At 36.2% G+C, this 19,668-nt stretch overlaps 1 protein-coding gene across 3 annotated transcripts in view; it reads right to left on the bottom strand.

The window, feature by feature from the left end:
- MPP7 (MAGUK p55 scaffold protein 7) overlaps positions 1-19,668 on the bottom strand; it is a 148,702-nt gene that overhangs the window by 89,777 nt on the left and 39,257 nt on the right. For all 3 annotated transcript variants that reach the window (XM_071428752.1, XM_071428753.1, XM_071428754.1), the window contains exons 3-4: positions 17,484-17,648; positions 4,299-4,417 (exon numbers count right to left, since the gene is read on the bottom strand). In XM_071428752.1, coding sequence (XP_071284853.1) covers positions 4,299-4,417; positions 17,484-17,520 — 156 coding nt within the window. In that variant the 5' untranslated portion in view covers positions 17,521-17,648. The remainder of the gene's footprint in view (positions 1-4,298; positions 4,418-17,483; positions 17,649-19,668) is intronic.

Raw genomic sequence — 19,668 nt, 5'->3', positions numbered from 1 at the left:
CAACACCTGCTGCGACACAGAACAGCTGAGATATCACATGGGAGGGAAGGCTGCACCATGGGAGCTTTCACAAATGCCAAAATAACCTGCACATCTCTTCCTACAAACAGTTCAAACGGAAGATTTAGTACCTCATCTGAATACAGTTGATTTTATCCTTAAGGATGTGTCAAATCAATTCCTTTTGCTTTGCCTTAGTCAACTTAGTTTTTGTAAATACTATCTTTATTTTTCTTATTGCCAAAAGTGGAACCACAGTATACTGAAACCATTTACATTTACATATTGAAAAATCTGAGTACTCACACCGAAAATTTCCAATGCTTCTATGCCACAATGACTGTAAAATTTGGGCTATGTAATCATGCAATTCAATTTACATGGCAAAGAAATTTCACCAGGATATATCTGATTAGTTCATTTTTGATGTTTTTAGCAATTTACATGATCAAACTCTAGCACATAGAAAATATAGTTTCTTAGAACTTCAAGTCAAATCAAATCCAGGTGAAACTAGGAAAATTAGCACAAATTAAGGTTTTGCAGGGCCAGCTATCAAAATAGTATGCAGTTACAATAAAATCAGACTTGATTCACCAAATATTCCTTACTTTTGCAGTAGTTGGGTTTTTTTTCCTTTTGAATGTGCAAACTCTTCTGTATCAAGAGAAAGTACAACACCACTTGCTGTGGCTTCTTTTTCATAATGGAAAGTACAGTACTGAGCTGGCCAAAAACAAACTGCAATTGGTTATTAAATACTTTGGTAGCTGTGCAACAGAAAAGTTTACTCAATTCTTAGCATTACATCCACAACCAGAAATGTTTAAGGCAACAGTGCAAGTGGAAGCTTCATCCTGGAGCTAAACAGACAAACAGTAAAACGTGTCTGGTGCACCCACAGCAAGCAAACGCACATGGAAATTGTTGCCGCTCCTCTAAAAATAATCCACAGGAGTAGCTGGAGCACATCTTTATTAATTCTTTCTAAAAAATATCCAAGCTGAGCACGTGTACCATTTCAGGTATCAGCTACATCAATGCTTGTAATTACCCTGAAGGATCTTCCCCTCGTGTTTCTATCCTACAAATCTCTACAGAATTAACAGGATCTCTGCTATATAAAAAAGAATGAGATGGCTGAAGATTTTTGGTAAAATTTGAGAGTCATGTGAGAAGAAGGAAGTAACAATTTGAGGGAAGCAGAAACAAATTTTAAACTATCCAGAACCAGTTTTCCCTTCCAAACTGTCAACAACAGTTGTGGGTTCCCTCTTCTGTATTTTACTTTGTAAACTAAAATCTCATTAACAGATTCCTTTGTGAAGAAAAGGGACAGCAAGAACAGTTGCATCAGTGTTTGCTGATTTTACTAACTACAATAGGAATGTACTGTAGGGAAGAATCCAGTATTTGCAGGGGAATGGATTGGATGATCTAATACAACTTTTCCACTTCTGACTTCTTAGAACAGCTTAGATTCATCCAAGTTCTCAAAGAAATTTCTGTCCAACAATACTGAATGAAGAGAACTCCAAGACAAGGTCTGGGGCTTTTTTTTTCTTCTTCTTTTTTTCTTCTCAATATTTAGAGAGCCAGAATAGCAAACCATATGCTATAGTACACAACCATGAAGAAAAAGCTATAGTAAATAAATACCCATGAAACTTAGAATATCTGTAGAAAAAGCAGAAAGTTCATTTTATACTTAAGTCTTCCAAAAATTTTGGAGCGCATTATCCATTTCATAACTTAGGAAAAAAGGTCTTTTATAATATCTGAAATTATTAAGCAGTAAGGTAAGAAGATTGGTGTAGAAATTTTTATTAAGCAACATATTAAAAGTAGAGAAATATCAGTGCTAACTGGTAATATACCCATGCTCATTTTCTTCCTACACTGCCACATACCAGGATCACAACATCCTTGGCCCAAGACAAGTGCACATTTTTTCCTTTCTTTTTCTTTTTTTTTATTACAAAATATGTGTCATCATTCTCTGTCTGCAGAATTAAAAACATTTTTGCAAGTACAGTTGACTTTAAGAAGTTACTGCTAGGAAAAACAGTCTTTCAAATAAGACACCAGAACTTAGAAAAAGATTTTGCACTCCTGAAGCCTTGTAACAGGGAAAAACTATGACAGATGGGGCTCATTCTTCTGTTCTTACAGCTCTCTTCCAAAAAGGCTAGGGACTGTCTTCTCTGAAACTTGAGAGGATACTGAACAATCCTTCTAAAAATGCATTAAAGGTCAAACCAATACCAGGAGTTTCACATACAGTTAAGCCCATCTTGAGGCAAGTATATGAACTAGATAACATTTAGAAAGCTTTTCATACCCTACTTTATATACCAGACCTTCACCGAAATCAAATGTGAGGTTTAATAGCCTGTGACATGCACTGGGTCAGACCAAATGCTCTTAATAGTCTTAATTCCTGCAATTAAAAAACTTTGTGTCTCAAATGAAGTTAATATACTGTCTTAAAGAGCAACTAGTGAACACTAAAGATGGAGTTTCGAGATTTCAAGAATTATATCTACTTTAAGATAGTGTGAGGCTTAAAAGGACAATAAAAAAAGCATCAACGGGGTCAAAGTTACATGTATGTCTAGTATTTGGACCTAGAGAGCACAAGATAAATAATGAAGATGGTTGGAATATTTCAGTGCCTTCTTGTAATTGCAATATAGTGACCATTCACTGATCCCCTCTCTCATCTTTCTTTTCTGTTACAGTCAGAAAGTCCAATCCACCCTTCAATACTAAACAACATGGTAACCAGGGCATGCAACCAGGAGAGCTGCTAGGAAAGCCAACTGCTCCAAACTGAGAGCATACTCCAAGTGAGTAAACCAGTGAACTGCTGTCTTCTTTTGGAATGAGGGGCAAAAGGAGTAAGTGAAAGGAGTTTGAAAACGTTTAGGTTTTGCCTCGATAAAAAATTAGAGCAAATGTTGAAGTGTCAATGTTTCACAGATCCACACTCATTTTCTAGCCAGCCTTCTTTAATTCCCAAACCAAAAAGAAAACTAATTTAGCAGCTGACATAACATTTTGCTTAGATGCACACTACTGTCAGCCTACATCAGAAAGATGACTGGTATTCCTCTTACAGTGATCTTCTGAGCCACCTGCACAGACAGCTGCAGCAAAGCCACAAGGAGTCTGGGAGTCATGGCACTTCAGAAATGTTGATTAAATTCTTCAGGCAAGCAAATATTGCCAAGCACTGTTCCACTGTTTGTTGCTTTTGTGTATCAAATGCCAGAGAGCATTTAGTTTTACTTTTATACGTAAATTCTCAGATATTTTGAGGAGTATCACGAAGCACTTGATCAAGTATCAACATTACTACATCTTTTTCCAGAATAAAATAGCTGAAAAAATGGGAAAATGTGATTCTTTCAAACCTACTTAGAAATAATCCCAGTTTTAAGCTTCCTCTAGATCAGTAATTGACACGGGCAACAAATTCTGCACAGGTCTGTTTATATTCATGGCATGGGTTACTACCATCTACTGACTCATTTCAGACCTCAGAATTTCCTTCCAGCTTGAATTAGCTCTGTACTGGGGACTGAGGACATACTTACCATTTTGTAGGAGTGGAATATTTTTAACCAGCTGATTGGTCCAATTTTTCAGCTCCACACAATTTTAAGATTATTGGGATAGCTCTGTGTACTCCCACGGCATGCTTTGATTTCTTGGTGCTGATCATTTTTGTAGCGTAATATTTTACTCAAGTATTCATCCAACTTATTTTAAGCTGTACTTTAGTCCAGCATATTTATGAGCAAAACACAATATTAAATGGAGACAAGCCAATAAAAGAAACAGCTTACTAGAATTTCAGTTGACTTTGTTAAAGGAAATTATTTTAAATTAATGTGGCTACTGAACTCTTGCCATACTTGACCTCAGAAAATATATTCCTTCTAATTTTTCTGTGAATGTTTATTTATTTAAGCTAAACTCCAGATCTTGAATGTTGACCATAAAGAAGTGTCAGATTTCCTGCTACTATTTTGTACTCCTTTTTTCTAAACAAGGGCAAACAACACATGTTTGTTGCATTAGCTTACACTGCCAAAACATCACTCTTAAATGAAATCATCTATGTATTTTTGGTAAAATCTTATTTAACAACTTCCACCCCGCCAGAAACAGAGTTAAAACAAGGCTGTTTTGTTTTCACTGAGCAACAGTTTGGTCACTGGTTTACTAGATGGCGCTCAAAACATTTTTCCATATGCTCTTCTCAAAGAGAATCTGACTTAAATGTGATTTACCTTCACCAGTGAATGAAGGCTTTTTTCACCAAACATATCCCAGAGGAAGGTCAGGTCTTCCTGGCTGTCCACATGTGGCTGCAGCTGGGCTGGCAGTGCAGCCAGCAGCTCGTACAGACCTATAAAATGAAAATAAAACACAAAGTGTGATCTAGGGTGATCTCATTAATTTCACTTAACAGTTCTGTGTAATTGGCTGCCTGGAGCATGTCATTTTAACTAAAGAGGGAGTCTGGAGTATCCAGCACAACATTAACATGTAGAACCAAAAGGAACATTTAGAAAAAATTACTAAGAAACAAGTATTAGCAGGGTACTTTTTACCTTGTCACAGTTGTCAAGCTTCTACATCCATATATATTTACACAAGGTTATGCAGAAAATTCATAAAGGTTTTGAGAAAAGGACAAACCCAGAAAAAAGCATACATTCCTTTGCTTAATCGTTATTCCATTTCCCTTGATGTTAGCCAAAGAGTGAAATGAGTCATGCATAGGAAAAACTTCCTTAAAAGAACAGAAACTGGATAGGGTGGTCCATTAAAAAAAGGTTCATGGTTTTTCTAAATAGTTCTTGCTAATATATTGCTTAATATTTTTTTCAATCCTGTGTTCAGCAAGGATCCACAGTAATACAAAAGCACCTTCTCTGTTTTGCAGGATTAAATTTTTAAAAACAAAACCAACACAGTTTTCCCAGACACACATGAACACAGAAATATTTCAGTAACATTTTTAATTTGCAGGTATTTGAGATTCTCTCTAGGGCTGAAGCAGTTGCTGTTCTCAGTTATTTGTGGCACACCTCAGCAGCGCTCTCGGAGGGGCAGACAGTAGCACACTGTTCCACAGTAGCGTACAGCATAAAATATCCATCGTGCACACAGCCCATCAAAGTGCTGTCCAAGAAATGCAGCAACAGTGTTTGCAGCAGTCCTCTGTAGGGAGGTAACCTGGCATGAGTTGATATCAATTCATAGCACATGTTTAATTTTCCACTGGGATTACTTGGGGTAAAAAGGACAAAATGCCTTTTTCTCCTGTCTGCTGTCTACAAAAACACCAACAGTCTCCTGGGATCCAAGATACACGGTCCTGTTATTATTTTTAGTCTGAGTAAGTGCTGCTGTTCATCACAAGAACAGATTTACAACATATTCTACTGGTAAAAGAGCATTGTTGTAAATTACAGGTTACCTATTGTTATTATGTTTATTATCTCCCTGAAAGTTATGATTTAGAATATTCAGAATATTTATTAGTAAACATAATTTCACAGCCTTTTCAGGCAGTACATATCCCTTTCAACATTGCATACAGCACCTTTGGGTTCTGATGATTTATATTTTCATCTTTTTACTGCCCCTCGGTAAAATATTTTGGGAAAAAAAACTTCTTTCCAGATACATTCTTTTTGGCTCCAAGCATTTTTCGGTGGTTGACATTAATTTCTGTTACAATCCTGCCTTTATTTAAATCTGTTCTTGTTTCTGCTTCAGAAATACTGCAAAAAGAAGATACAACTCAAACCGCTACAATTTTGCAGACAGAAAAAAATACCATCAAGCTTTGCCTAGCAAGATACAATCATTGATTGAGGTGACAGCCAGAGAAAAGAGGTCTCAGTGGGACTTGTGACTCCAACTTCCCAGATTATCAGAACTTCAGAACTTAACAAAAATGGTTTTATCACACAATTTTTGAAAACAGTTTCATTTAAAAAATGAAAACATTCCTTTTTTTTTTTTTAGAATATTTTAAAAATTCTTTACACTTGGCCACCTATACTATTGTAAATATATTTACCTCAAAATAACCTGAAGGCTGTCAGAAAATGGAACAGAAATTTTCAGTGTAAGCTTGCACTGTGGCATAACTGCTTGGGGACAATTCCTGTGTGTCATTCAGAAGAAAGAAAACAGAAACTTCAGACACTTCCCTCAAATAAAGGCATGTAACAGAGTAAGCTTTCTTTTCCTTGATCCATCAGATCTGCTTAAATTCCACATGTAATCAACTATAAAAACTATTCTCTCCTTGTAACTTGCTCCTCAACACTTTGATAATCAAATCCCTAGTGAAAAATAAAATGAAAGTTTGTATTTCCTGATGGATTAACTATTAGTGACACAGGGGAAGACTGAATCAGCCCATAATGAGACTTTGGTTTTACACACAAAACTCCCAGAGAAAAACCCCACCTGCCAGCACTCCAGGAGTGCCAAACCCTGCAGGTCCTTACATATATGAAGGTTTCACATCCAGCTCAAAAGTTCCTTATTTGTATAGCCCTGAATTGCCTCTTCCAGGGAAATGGGTGTCCATGTTCTAGTGCACCACTCCAGCTTCAACAGCAATGCACCCGTCTGTGCAACTCCCCTGGGGAAGTGGAGACAATTAGACAGGTGCTGACTGATTTTATCCATATCATGGCCATGCTTCTAGTTCTTCCCTGCTTTGGCTCTAGAGTCCAGTGTTTATAGCTTTCAGCCAGAAGGAAATGAGAATCCATCCCTTCTCCATTGCAGTGGAAACTGAGGCTGTGCCATGCAGCGTGCTGGAGAACACCTCACTCTTGCTCTTCTCACTCCTCCCCAAACTCAACACTGTGTAGCCAGGAATTAAAAAAACAACTCCATTAAGGAGCCACGTAAAAATCAGGCAGAAGGAGGATTTAATGTATTAAACTGGGGAGAACAGAAGACAAGATCTAGAACATATCTAAAGTTAAATTTGTGTGATTACAGATCACCTGACTCAGATCCAGAAGGTAGTGGCAGAAGAAGGTGGTAGCACCTCTAAAGGCTCACCTTTCCTCTAGTTTCTTCTTGTTCCATCTGTGGTGAACGGTACCACAGAATCAAAAATTTTCAGATGGGCATTCTGATTTTTATCTATTAAGAAATAAAGTAGGTGGATCTTCTACACACACCTCCAAGTAAAACATGATTTTTACTTGTGTCTAAATTACATGAGATGTATTGATGTTAATCATTCCACTGTGAAGAAACAGTGAAAATTGTGGCTGGCATGTGACTTTACCAGCAGATGGCATATTAAAGAAAGTGTGTTTGTGTTATGGACAGAGACACAATAATTTGTCAAGTTAGTGAAAACTGGTAATGAATTGACACCACTATATTGGCCTAATTTTACTTACCAAATCTGAACAATTAATACATCCATCTTTCTTACACATGAAGGGCAGTAGCTCAAATTCCTGCAGCCCTATAAGATCTCACTCTACAGAGATGCTGCCATGCAGCAGTAGATATAATCTGAATTTCATAGTAGAGTGCTTCAGATAAACTTCAAACCTCCTGCAAAACTTCTAAGTAGTATCTCAGGTGGTTCTAGAAGGCAGAGCCAAAGGCCATGGGAAAAAAGTGCAAGTTTAACAATGGTTTAAGTAATGCCAGGCTGTTAAACCAGATTTTTTTTTAATTGTTCCAGTAGCAATTATGTGGTGCGAAGGCATGCCACACTGAACGCTTTTGAATACTTCTAAAACTAAAAATTAACTTTCCAAAAGGTCATAGTGATACTCCCTAAAATACAGGTTGTTTAGCAAATTAAAAATGCATATTCATTGTATCAGACCAGAGGGAGATGTATCAGCACCTCCAAGCTACCACTGCCTGCCAGGCCTTGATTTTGCTTTTGGTCTCAATTTTGATGTTTCCTACCTTCTTGAGTCATATGGCATGCTTGGACTTCACGCTTTTTTTGAAAGGTCCCACAATGTAAATGAACACAACCAAGAGCTTTTAAAAAAAAGTATCTAGAAGTTGTTTAACAAGAAAAATAAAAGCCAAGAAAAAATTCCTGTTGTTTTTAAAGCCTGATGTTGGCACCACTGTGAGGAGTGTCTTGCAAAAAACCATTTTTTTGCTTTTATTATACACTGTTGCTACTCTACTTAGGTTCTTGATTTTTTTAAAATCTGGTTTGCCTAAGTTTAACCAGCATTTATATTCAAAAGGAATCCTGCGCCCATTGGAATTTACTAGTATCAAAACACTTCAGGTGTCAAAAATCAGTAAAGTAAACATGACTTACACAAGAAAAACTAATTTATTTTGATTTTTAAAAGTAGATAATTTATTCCCAGAAGACTTGAGCATAGATTAAAAAAAACTAACAATGTGATTAAACATAGAGATACAAGACAATTATGCAATTTTAAGAGGGGAAGTAAGTCTGGTCATTCCTACAGCTCAGGGGGGAAGAACCCCAAGACCCATCACAATGTAATCACACCTAAAAGGATAAAAGATAATTTTCAACTGTGTTCTTTCAACACACTTAAGCAGTTACTGTCTTCAGAGCATCTTCACCTTTTTCTAAATTTAATTAATACAATTTAGTTTTATTTGATCTGAAGACCAAAATGTAGAGTAATGCTAATTCCAATTTAAAAACGTGTACAGTAGATTTGCACCTGCAATTGGATTTAAGAGTAAGAAGCAATGGAAACCTTTTAAATCAGAAACAACAGGACATAAAAAGACTTTTCCAGTTTTAGAAAATTGCTTCCTTTGTCGTGTTATATTCTACAGAAGACTGCTTGTTCCTAGGAGGAGAATAAATGGCTAAGCAATTGATTAAACTGTTCCCGTACTGAACCACTCACATTGCAGATTCCAGATGCTCTACATTCTTGACATCAGAATGGAAAAATTTACTGTTAGTCTAGAGAAATTTAATATCACCATTCTTGTCATATCCTTCATAGCTTCATTATTAGGACAAGTCTGTGGAAGCTATAAACTAGTGCTAAGTGATAAAAAATATGGTCTCTGCGTTCCATCACTTTCTTACAAGAAAACACCAACTTTGTTTTGGTAAGCGTAAGGAAAGAAATGGAAATATGGATCTGCCTTTGCTTTCATATGCTAATTAATTTCCTGAATTAGCATTCTGAACAATGATGCCAGGCTTCAAATCTAGAATTTTTACAGCAACTGAGGGATAATAAACACTAAAGAACATATATCTAAACGCCCAGAACAACACTGTAAAAATTTATTGTATTAATAAAATGGGACAAACCAACCTTTAAATTTTCCACTTTGTCAAAGGTAAAATAATCAGCACCATTTGCTGCCATTTATAACAAGCTAACATTTTTTCACATTTGAACTGCACTTTACAGTTCTACGAAGGCTCAGACATTTGCCTTACACACAAACAAGCATCACTGCAGTAGAAGCACTTATTCTGACATCCTTGCTGCAGAATAACAAAATCAGTCACTAACACCACATATTGAAAATTATTTCATTCTGAAATCTGAGATTAGAATTTACACACAGGTTCAAATAAAAACATATGCAGTATGTCTGCATATTAGGATGGACATACTGCACTGTCCTATCAGCCTCCAGCTGTAAAAAGACCACTATGTGCTCAAATTTATGTGCTACAAATAATTCTTTTTTTATGTTCTCTTAAGTAATTCCACTGAATATATGGGCTTGCTGACACTACAAAAAGTTAAAGAGTAACAATTTTTCTCTGCAGAGCCAGATGGATTAACTCATTCCAGTAAGCACCTTTTTAAAATTTTGCGGTTTAGTGTTTCTACAAAAAAAAAAAAAATTTTCAAAATACAAAACATCAAGTAACTACATCATGCACTTGCATAACTACAACATGCAACCGATCTGCACCTTGGGAAAAATATCTGTTTTGATTTATTTGCTAATTCACAAAAAAAAAGGTAAATGCTGAAATCCTTACAGATGGCAGAGCAATAGAAATACCAATGTTATATATTTTTTCTATGAAAAGAAATTTTTGCTGTAAGTGTCCTCAAAGAATAAGACTGCATAATCATAAGGGCATTAGTATTTTAACTTAAAAGTTGTACCTGATTTTTATTCCTCAACGCTACAGTAGATTTGTTAGCCCACCTTAAAACAATGTTATGACAGAAAATGTTGAACGAGTAATTATTTAAACCCATCACTTTAAAAAATATTATTTCCTTCATAATGGAAAAGTCTTTAGTTTTGGAACTTGGCTCCAGAGCTAAGAATACGCAGTTGTTTGAAACAGTTATTGGTCTTTTAGGATTTGTCTCAACATGTGTATTTCAGATTTAACATACCACATACCGTTAACATTCTGATGTGAGTTAAAGAGCTGATCTCTATCTGCATCCATACAGGGCAAGACTTGCTGCAAAGCTCCTGCCTGCATGGCTCATCAAAGCTGTTTCAAAATCAAACCCCCTCAAAAACGTAGTTACTAGACACTGTGTCAACATGGATATTTTCAAAGTTCATAAAATGTACTTTGGTGAGTATTCAAAAGCCCACCTTTTATCTGCAAGAATAACATGTACATAAAACTGATTTAAAGTGACCCATCAAGGACAAATTAACAAGCAGCTTGTGGAAAACTCATACAAATTTTTTTTTTTTTTTTTTTTTTTTTTAATCCTGTCTCCTCCAATGAAGCCTGCTATGGCACCTCGAATAACCTTGACTAATTGACTGGTCCTTTCCATAGACATCAGCTTGGCAACTCTTTGGTATTTCTATCTTGATCTCCATCAGCCCTAGAGGAGGCAATAGCAAGCACTTGGCAGGCAGTCAGGAAAGAACTCATTCCAGCACTAGGAAGGCACTGGGCACACTGGCCATATTTTAACCCTTTAGTCACAGTTTACAAGGTTATAAGATACTTGGCACTGGGGAGGGGCAGCAAGGACTACTAAACATAGCATTTCACATCTGCAAAAGGAAGATAGAATATCTCATTAAGAGCTTGAATAAGATTTCTAGCAATAGAAATCAACATTATTTTCAAATCAGCTGGGTCTAAGAATAATGGAAGCAGTACTGGATTACCACGTATCTCAACCTCTCATGGTCAAGACCCATGCTAACCATGTATCTCATACAGGACATATCTGTCATGAGAGTACAAGAAAAAGTCCTACAATCCTAGGCAATCCTGATGCCTGAAATCAAGTCAGTACATTATTTCAGTGTTATGATTCACTGTAGGACCTAGTTTAAGAATTAACACTCAAAACAAGTTATGCCATTACAGAATCAGTCACATATATGCAGCCACATACACTTGATTTAAAAGTTTATAGAAGAATATAGGACTATGCACAAATTTAAAGAGTCAAGTATATTGACTGAGTGAGAAAGCTGGGGCTGTTCAGTGTGGAATAGTGTGCATAGAGATCTCCAACAAACTTCCAATATCTGAGTGGGGCCTACAAGGAAGGCTGGAGAGGAACTCTTTGTCAGGAACTGTACTGACAGGACAAGCAGTAATGGCTCAAACTGAAAAAAGGGGAAAATTAGGTTAGTATGTGGAAGAAATTCTTTGTGGTGAGATTGGTGAGGCACTGGAACAGGCTGTTTCCAGAAGCTGGGGCTGTCCCATCCCTCGCAGCGTTCAAGGTGACGTTGGGTGGGGCTCTGAGCAACCTGGCCTAGTAAAAGATGTCCCTGCTCACAGCAGGGGGTTTGAAGTTAGATGAACTTTAAGGTCCCTTTCAGCCCAAACCATTCCACGATCCTACATCACCACCTCCTTTTGAAAGTAAGTTTAGGAAAGTAAACTATTTGAAATAATTAAATTATTTCATCATTTATCTGTAAAATTAATATATTGCTTTGAGATGTTCTTTGCATGTGTTGGGTTTTTTTCCTAAACCAATTTATTAAGGAAAAAAAATGTTATTAAGGAAAAAAAATCAATTTTGAACCCCAATTTCTCAACATATATTTCTCAACAGGCAACTAACAGCTAGCAGGGAAGCTTCTCATTACCTCTTAGAAGTAATAAACTGTCCTCTGATTAATAGGTTTAATTCTTCTAAATTAGGCAGGATTTGATGTGATGTTGGGCTGAGAAGCCACAGACCCTTCCATGAGATGCACACAGTATGCAGGCTCTGCTGGCTAACCTGGATGCTAGCACAGCTACACTTGAGGGGAACAGCGTGGCAAGTGTGCTCCCAGCAAAGGACACCTGGCCTCAGCAGAACTGACAACCACTTGTGTGCTACAGCTTTCAGTCCAACAAACAGAACCACATAGAACAGAGCCTCTGCTTAGAAACAATACTGTACCTTCAAATTTACTACAAAAACTACACGCTGCTCACCAACAAAAAATTGTTTCAGCTGCCAGACTATTTGAATTTGTGTCCAAAAACTGTAACAGTTTTAAAGAGTTTACCATCAGTAAATATACTTACACTTATTTTCTGATTCCACACTACTGAATCAGTCTAGCAATATTAACACAAAACAGAACAGTTTAGAGAAATTTCATTTCACTTTAAACAAATTTTCCAAGTCATCATAAATATGTTGATACCAAAATAAATACCCTTTCCAACACCAGCAAGTTGTATTTTTAAAAATTAAATCAGATTGCAGTTAAAGCTAGCCATACATCTCATACTTTCCCAAATCTTCCAAATTAATATTATCCTAAAAGCCATTTAATGCCTCTGGCAGATGGAGATGGGGAGAAATCAAGAATGCAAGGATAAAATATTGGCTCTGTTTATTAATTCAGTGTAAATTTTGCCTCAGCTGTCATATCCATTTTCACGAATATCTGGCCATACCTATGCATCTCAACGTGCTGAGGAATTAAAGCAGCTTTGAAATTGTGATGCAGCATTTACACACCACACTTGCTGCAGCACCCCTATACCTAAAGTTATAACCAAAGGTGTAAAGCAGGCAAGTGAAGGCTTTCCCTCTGCTCTGTTTCCATCACAGGATGCCAGTGGGGAAGTAAAGGCAGTCTGGAGCAGGAACCAATGACCCTGCAAGCCTTTGCCCTGGCAGCCTCCAACAGAACAATTCCCAGAAAACTTTCCCTCAAGCCTCTCCTAAATCCCCTTTCTCTTCATCTCATAACAATGAGATGGACAGATCTTTGGCCACCATTTTATGCTTCTGCATTCTTTAAATAGGCTGTAAAAATAGAACTCGCTGATTTCTATCTTCTTCCAAATCCTGAAAACTGGGTTAAAAGGCTAAAATTAAAATTTTAGCACTTCAGATTAATTTGTCCTTCTTCCACTACTGATGTTTCTGATGCCCCCCCTTTCAGCTTAGCCAACTACTCAGCTTTTTCTTCACATTATTACTTTTTTTCTCCACCTTTTTATTTTTATCCTTTTTATTATCAAATCCTCTTAGAAAACATCATGTTGAAACTGTCAAGCTGATCAAAATGCATTAATATAATAGTAAATAAAGAGAAGACATCTATATGAAAACAATAAAAGCAAGACAGCTTCTTGTTCAGGTGCCTAAAAAATCATCTTTGAACTGCACATTGCTTGCAGTGGTCTCTGACCACTGGGAAGTCAATCCATATGAGCCATCCTAGCAAAATATTTCTACAGCATTCAGCATATCCACATCAACAGCATGCAGCTTCAGAGGTCGAGATTAATTCGAAAGAATCACAGAATACACTACTATAAATGCATTTTGGAAAAATACCTAACATTTAGAACAGATTTCATGTATCTATTTAATATTATTACAAAAAAGAGATGAAAACACGAAAACCAGGAATATTTAAAGGTCATATGAACTTAAAATTTGGCTAGTAACAAATGTGGGTTTTTTTTAAAATTAAAAACCTAATAATATGTATTTGGTTTTGCAGCCTTGTAATACTTAGAAAACTTCACTATCTGGCACAGTGCTCGCTCCTTTATGTGCTCAAGGAGAACATAAGCCCTTGCACATTTTCTTTCTATAATTTACAATATTCAAATCCAAGAACTGCTTCTGACTTGCATTTTTCATTGTATATAAACAATCTCACACAGCGTTACTTGGTGCCTAAGCTTGGCCCATAAATGTGATTTTCCTGCTGACAACACATGAAACCAAAACATGAAGTCTGCTTTGCACATTCATGCACTGCTTTTCGAGAACAAACAGAAAAGCATTTTTAAGCTTGTCAGTTAAGCAAGCTCGATACAGCGTTGGGAGGAAAGAAATCTGCAACAAGTTTACGATGTTTTTCACATTAGAACAACACTTAAAGCATAATGATGTCATCTTGGCTTCACCAAAGTCAGCAACAAAGCTGTCATCTACTACTGTGAAGCCAGAATTGCAATTTTACACCTTCCTAAATATAGCAGATAAGTGAATGCCAGATCTCACAGACTTGCTTTACCTGCAAAAACGCAAGTCTTCTTGCTCAGTCTTCAAAAACTCTGTTTGGTGGGCTTGCACACAGAGGGCAAGCAGACTTTTGCAACACAGAAACTGTTGACAGCTTCTGACCCAGCCCGAGGCATAAGCTCAGCCTTCCATTCACGCTGGTTGCTTTAAGATAACTTTGACTTGACACTGACAGGACCATAAACCTTAAGGGTCACACAGATGTTATTCACAATGAGCAGCTTTTCAATTATTACTATTATCATTATTATATAAAAATAGGTTTTCTATATGGCTAAGGGAGAGTGGAAGAGAAAAAAGCATCTGCATGTAAGCCTTTGTCCTCTGTCTTTAGGTTAGTGAAGCCAGATCGATCTGGTAAGGTGTAAGATTAAATCAGAAGTCACTATATCAATCTGAATAAATTAAAACTTTTTTTTTTTTAAGATTGAAAATAGCGTAGCCATTATTTTGATTTATCATAGCTTAAAGCCTGGTAAATGCCCCTCAAAACAGATTCAAAAGGCATGGCTTGTGTTCAGAAGAAGATACAGGTTAAAACATGGTAGGACAAAAGCAAGCATATGAAGAATGTATATGAAGAAAGCAGCTGCAAGTACATGGTGCCCCTTCTAATAAAAGCTGTTGACAAAGTAAAAGCAAGGTAAAATGGACACAGTCAGATACACATTTAGTATCATCAAATACAGCCCAGCATGAAGACAATCCTATTTTTGACAGTGAACTGATACTTCAGACTATATAAAAAAATTTTAAATCATTAATGTTCCCATACTGGTGACTGAATATCCAGTGGTCCATGACATGGCAACTTTCAATATTCACAGATGATGCATTTCTATTTACAAACCCTCACGGAATGCTTTCATTTGTTTTTAAATCCAGGTTTACTTTTATTTCACCCAGCATCCAGCAGACACAAAAAGAGGTTAGGCTGCACTTTGTCTGACTGTATTTACAAAAGACAGTCTCAGCAAACAGACTGAGCAGGGTTATGTCCCTATCCTAAAGGTCCCACTAAGTGACTTGCCAAGTCCTCAGCGTCCCAGACAGGGCAGACTCAACTCGTCACATGTCACAATACCAGTCTGTGCAGGCAGGGTGAGAGGAAGACTGCTTACCCACACAGGAAGAACAGAGGTAGGAAAAATTTTATGCACATCACTACTTTTTAATCTAAGAGTGAGAGTAACAGCAGAAAAAGAGGACTTCAGAAAACCACCTGTATCATAGCCAGGGCAGGAAGCACAGTTTGATGTAACCATTCCAAAAATACTTAAGTGCATATCAGCCCAATCGGGAAGTATTGTAAAGAAAGTGGAAGAAAAAAAATATATATTTTCAGTCCAAATGCAAATTTTTAATTAGAGAAACAACTTATAACTTGAAGCAGAAAAAAAAGGACTTAACAAGCACTATTATTTAAGAGCAAGAGATTAACAGCATGTATCACGTTTTACTATAAATTTCATGAGACAATGGACACACTTGAGTTTTAACACAGATCTTAATTATTAAAGGTATGTTTGCATCATCATATGGATTAAACAGCACAGTAGAACATGCTTAGAGGCATTTTAACACACAATATTTCAAAATCAGAATTATCTTCTACTTTTTGAAGCACTTCTCTTTATTCAGAAACTCTGTAACTATTACTTTTGGACATATTACAATCTTTAAAAATAAACAAGTAATAGTTAAAAAAAATTAAGGAAGGTTTTGAAAGGACACAAAAGGGTGCATGATAAAGAAAGCAAAAGTCCAGAGTGGAAAATTAGCCCAGAGTAGACCCTGACACATCTTCCAAAACTCAGCTTTAGAATACTGAACAGCTTCAACTCACTCATTTCCATGAGGAGAGGGAGAGAAAAGAAAGGTTTGCAGAGATAGGGTTTGGAAAAGTCATAGTCAAATCCCTTAAACACAGGAATAGGGAGACAAAAAAGCATATAAAACCAAACAACTCTCCTTCTCCATGGCAACAAATAAACAGACGCACACCCTAATTGTAAAGATTAATATTGTCATCTAGGATAAATTTTATCCTAGATGAAACAAAATCACTGCCCTGTACAGTCTACTAAAAATAAGAATCAAATGCAGTTCCTCATATACATACTTATACACATATTTTTGGATTCCTGACTTGAAATCTCCCTCCTAATTTTCCAAATCCTGCTGTTACTTCTTGTGCATAAAACTATGTGACACAGGGTTGGAAAGCAGGGATCTTGTATTGTATTGCAACCTCAGCTGGATCACCCTTTTTAAACAAACACTCTTAAGCAAAAATACTAACTTCAGTTATCCCAAACAGAGGGACAAAAATACTTTCAGAGAGGGAGAATTCAGGATAACAAGAAGATGAAATTTAACCTTTGAATATAACCTTCTATTGCCACAAAGAAGGTGAAAACCATGGAAAGCTACGTATCTGCAATCCCACTGCCAGCAGTCAGTGTCAGGAACTGGGCTCTGACGTGGAAGGCAAGTGAAGGAACTGAACTTGAGACAGTATTTTTCTTCTCCTAATTTGTTATAGAGTTGTCAAAACTGAATAGTCTGTGTTCAGAAATAACTCCACTGATAACTGTAACTCACAGAGGGGATAGTCTAGACTGCTGCAAATATTAAGGCATGCATGATATCATCATCTTTTTTTTTTTCCCCTTCCTCCTCCTTTTTCAAGTTAACATTGTAGGAACCATGCTCAGAGGTAAATCCAAATTCTTCAGATCCATCTATAATATATGTTTGGATCTGTTCTTTTTAGGAGGTTGGGGACGGACGGGAAGAAGGTGGTGGTGGAACTTTTCAAAATTAATATATTTTATCTGTGGTGTTTCATGTATCTAAATTTAACTTCAGGGAGAAAAGGTTATATTTTAAGTCTTAAATTAAAGACCATAATTAATTATCTTACTTGAAATACAGACTTAACAAATAAGAGGTGGAGGAAGCACGGCCCCTCCTTGGCCCACGTACCTGTGTCACTTCCAGATCCAGTTGATAACGCTGGCATGATTTAGTCTGCAGAGTGTCACACACAAACCTCAAACCAGCGCTGCAGCCAGAAGGCAGAAGTTTATTTCAGTTTAACTGCTTGCAGCCAAGTTGTCTACAAAGATTTATGTTATCTCCCAGCTTCTCCTAGAAAGAAGAGAAATATAATTTTACAATTAAGAACATTGTTAAGCTGTATATTACTGCAGCTAATCAAATCCAATTATTATCATGAAATAAGCTTTTATTAAAGATTCTCAAAACCAAGCACTAGACATTTATTTATGACTGTTAAGATTTTTGTTTCCTCCAGGTGAAACAAGTTTTGTTTTCTTCAATCTAGCCTACAATCCCATTCTGCAATAACAATAATTTAACACATTTCTCTTGTGTAAATTATACTCTTTAACTCCAGGCATTTTGGAAATAAAGTCTAGAGGTATTTTATTAAAACTGTGAATAATTGAGGTAATTCAAATTTTTCTACTACTTATCTCAGAGAAATAAAATTACTTACTAGCACAGTAATTCATTCAGTGTTTCTATTTAACCTCCTTTCAATTGTTTTCGGGTCATTTAAGATTTTTGTTTGCAATCCGGAAATATAATCTAAATTTTAACTGAAGCTGTAAAAAGTAGGACTGGAGCAAATACTTTTCTAAGGCAAATAGCACTTTGATTCCTGGAGTTGATGGAGCCATTACCATGTAAGGAATTTTTCTGTGATTCATTATGACAAAGTCAGTGTTTGTTTAACACATATTTTGTAATAATTGCACAGATCTACTGATAGTAAATTTTGGGTCTTTCCTTCAACCGTTTTTTGAGAAAAATTCAGAGTACATATAACAAAAATTAAAATTAATTTCAAATAGAAGTGAACGCATTTGTATTCAAGTATGTTAAATTATGAACTGGAACACAAACACACAAAAAGAAATTCCAAGTTAAGATAGCAAATGTCTACTTAGAGCAGGGCAGGGACTGACGTGTTTGCAGGGAGAAGGAAGGGAGAGGGGGAAGTAGAAGCTACCAGAAAATAAGGATTTTTTTTTTCCAGCTTTCAGTAAACAAAAAAGGATCCTTGAAGAAAGAAAGCAGCATAGTTCTGCTTTAGCAAAAGAAAATAAACAAATAGAAGAGCATTTTGCCACTGCTATTGCTGGTTTGAGTTTTGTTGGTTTTTTTAAAACACATTCATATTAATCAGAATGACTTTTGAAGTCATGTTGGCTCTTAAAGTGCATATTTTGGACCCATTTTAACTTGGCAACAGTCTGGTGGAAGAGTGATATACAGGTGCTGTAAACAGCGTATGCTGTTCAAAATTTTGTTTTTCACTGAAAGAAATCTCCACATGGCTAAAAATATTGCAGCATACTAAGGGCCATCCACAAGATTTTGTTTAATAAGTTTTAAAGCAATTATTAGATATAAGTTAGCTGTTCACTTGTCCCCAGGCATAAACCTACTGTTTAAATAGTCTGGCAGGTTTTTTTAAGTATGGGGGTTTTTTACATCCCCTAGGCATTTACCCAGTGAATCTGGGTGGTTTGGTTAAGAAGGCAAAATACAGCAGAAGTTACCTCCCTGGACAACTTCTTCTGTGATGAAAAGAACCAAATAAAAACCTAAAAGTTTATCTATTAAGATTGTTTAGGGTTTTAGGATTTTTTTAAATTATAGAAGTTTATGAAGAAGTTTCCAGTAAAAAAAAAAAACAGCTTAAAAAAATATTTTGACATTCATCAAATCAGCACAAAAGTCCATTAACTTAAAATTTAAAGCACGGATAAGGAAATTAAGTATTCCAGAGTGAAAGCTCATCTTATGATGACAAGAGCTGTAAAACATCTAAATGTAAAGCTAGCCAGGGTGCAGTTTAAAAGAGGAAAAAAAGAAGACATCATAGCCAAGGACACATTGTACCAATTAAGATGGAACATATTCACTTTACATTAATTCTGCTTGTTTTCTGTTTAACACATAAAGAAGGAGTCGGGTCCCAAACTCTGTGACATTCCCCAGCGCGAGCACACCCGAGCAGCTGTACAAAGGAGAGAGGCATTTTTACTTTAACACGTGTAAGGAACTGGTTAAATAAAATTATTGATTACTAATGAAACATCTTGGATTTATACTCATCTTAAAGTACTTTCATCTGTTA

The sequence above is a fragment of the Agelaius tricolor genome, unplaced genomic scaffold (assembly GCF_023055355.1).
Source record: "Agelaius tricolor isolate 1412-34295 unplaced genomic scaffold, bAgeTri1.0.p SCAF_6, whole genome shotgun sequence".
NCBI classification, from domain to species: Eukaryota; Metazoa; Chordata; class Aves; order Passeriformes; family Icteridae; genus Agelaius; species Agelaius tricolor.
This window is presented reverse-complemented; position numbering and strand designations above follow the sequence as displayed.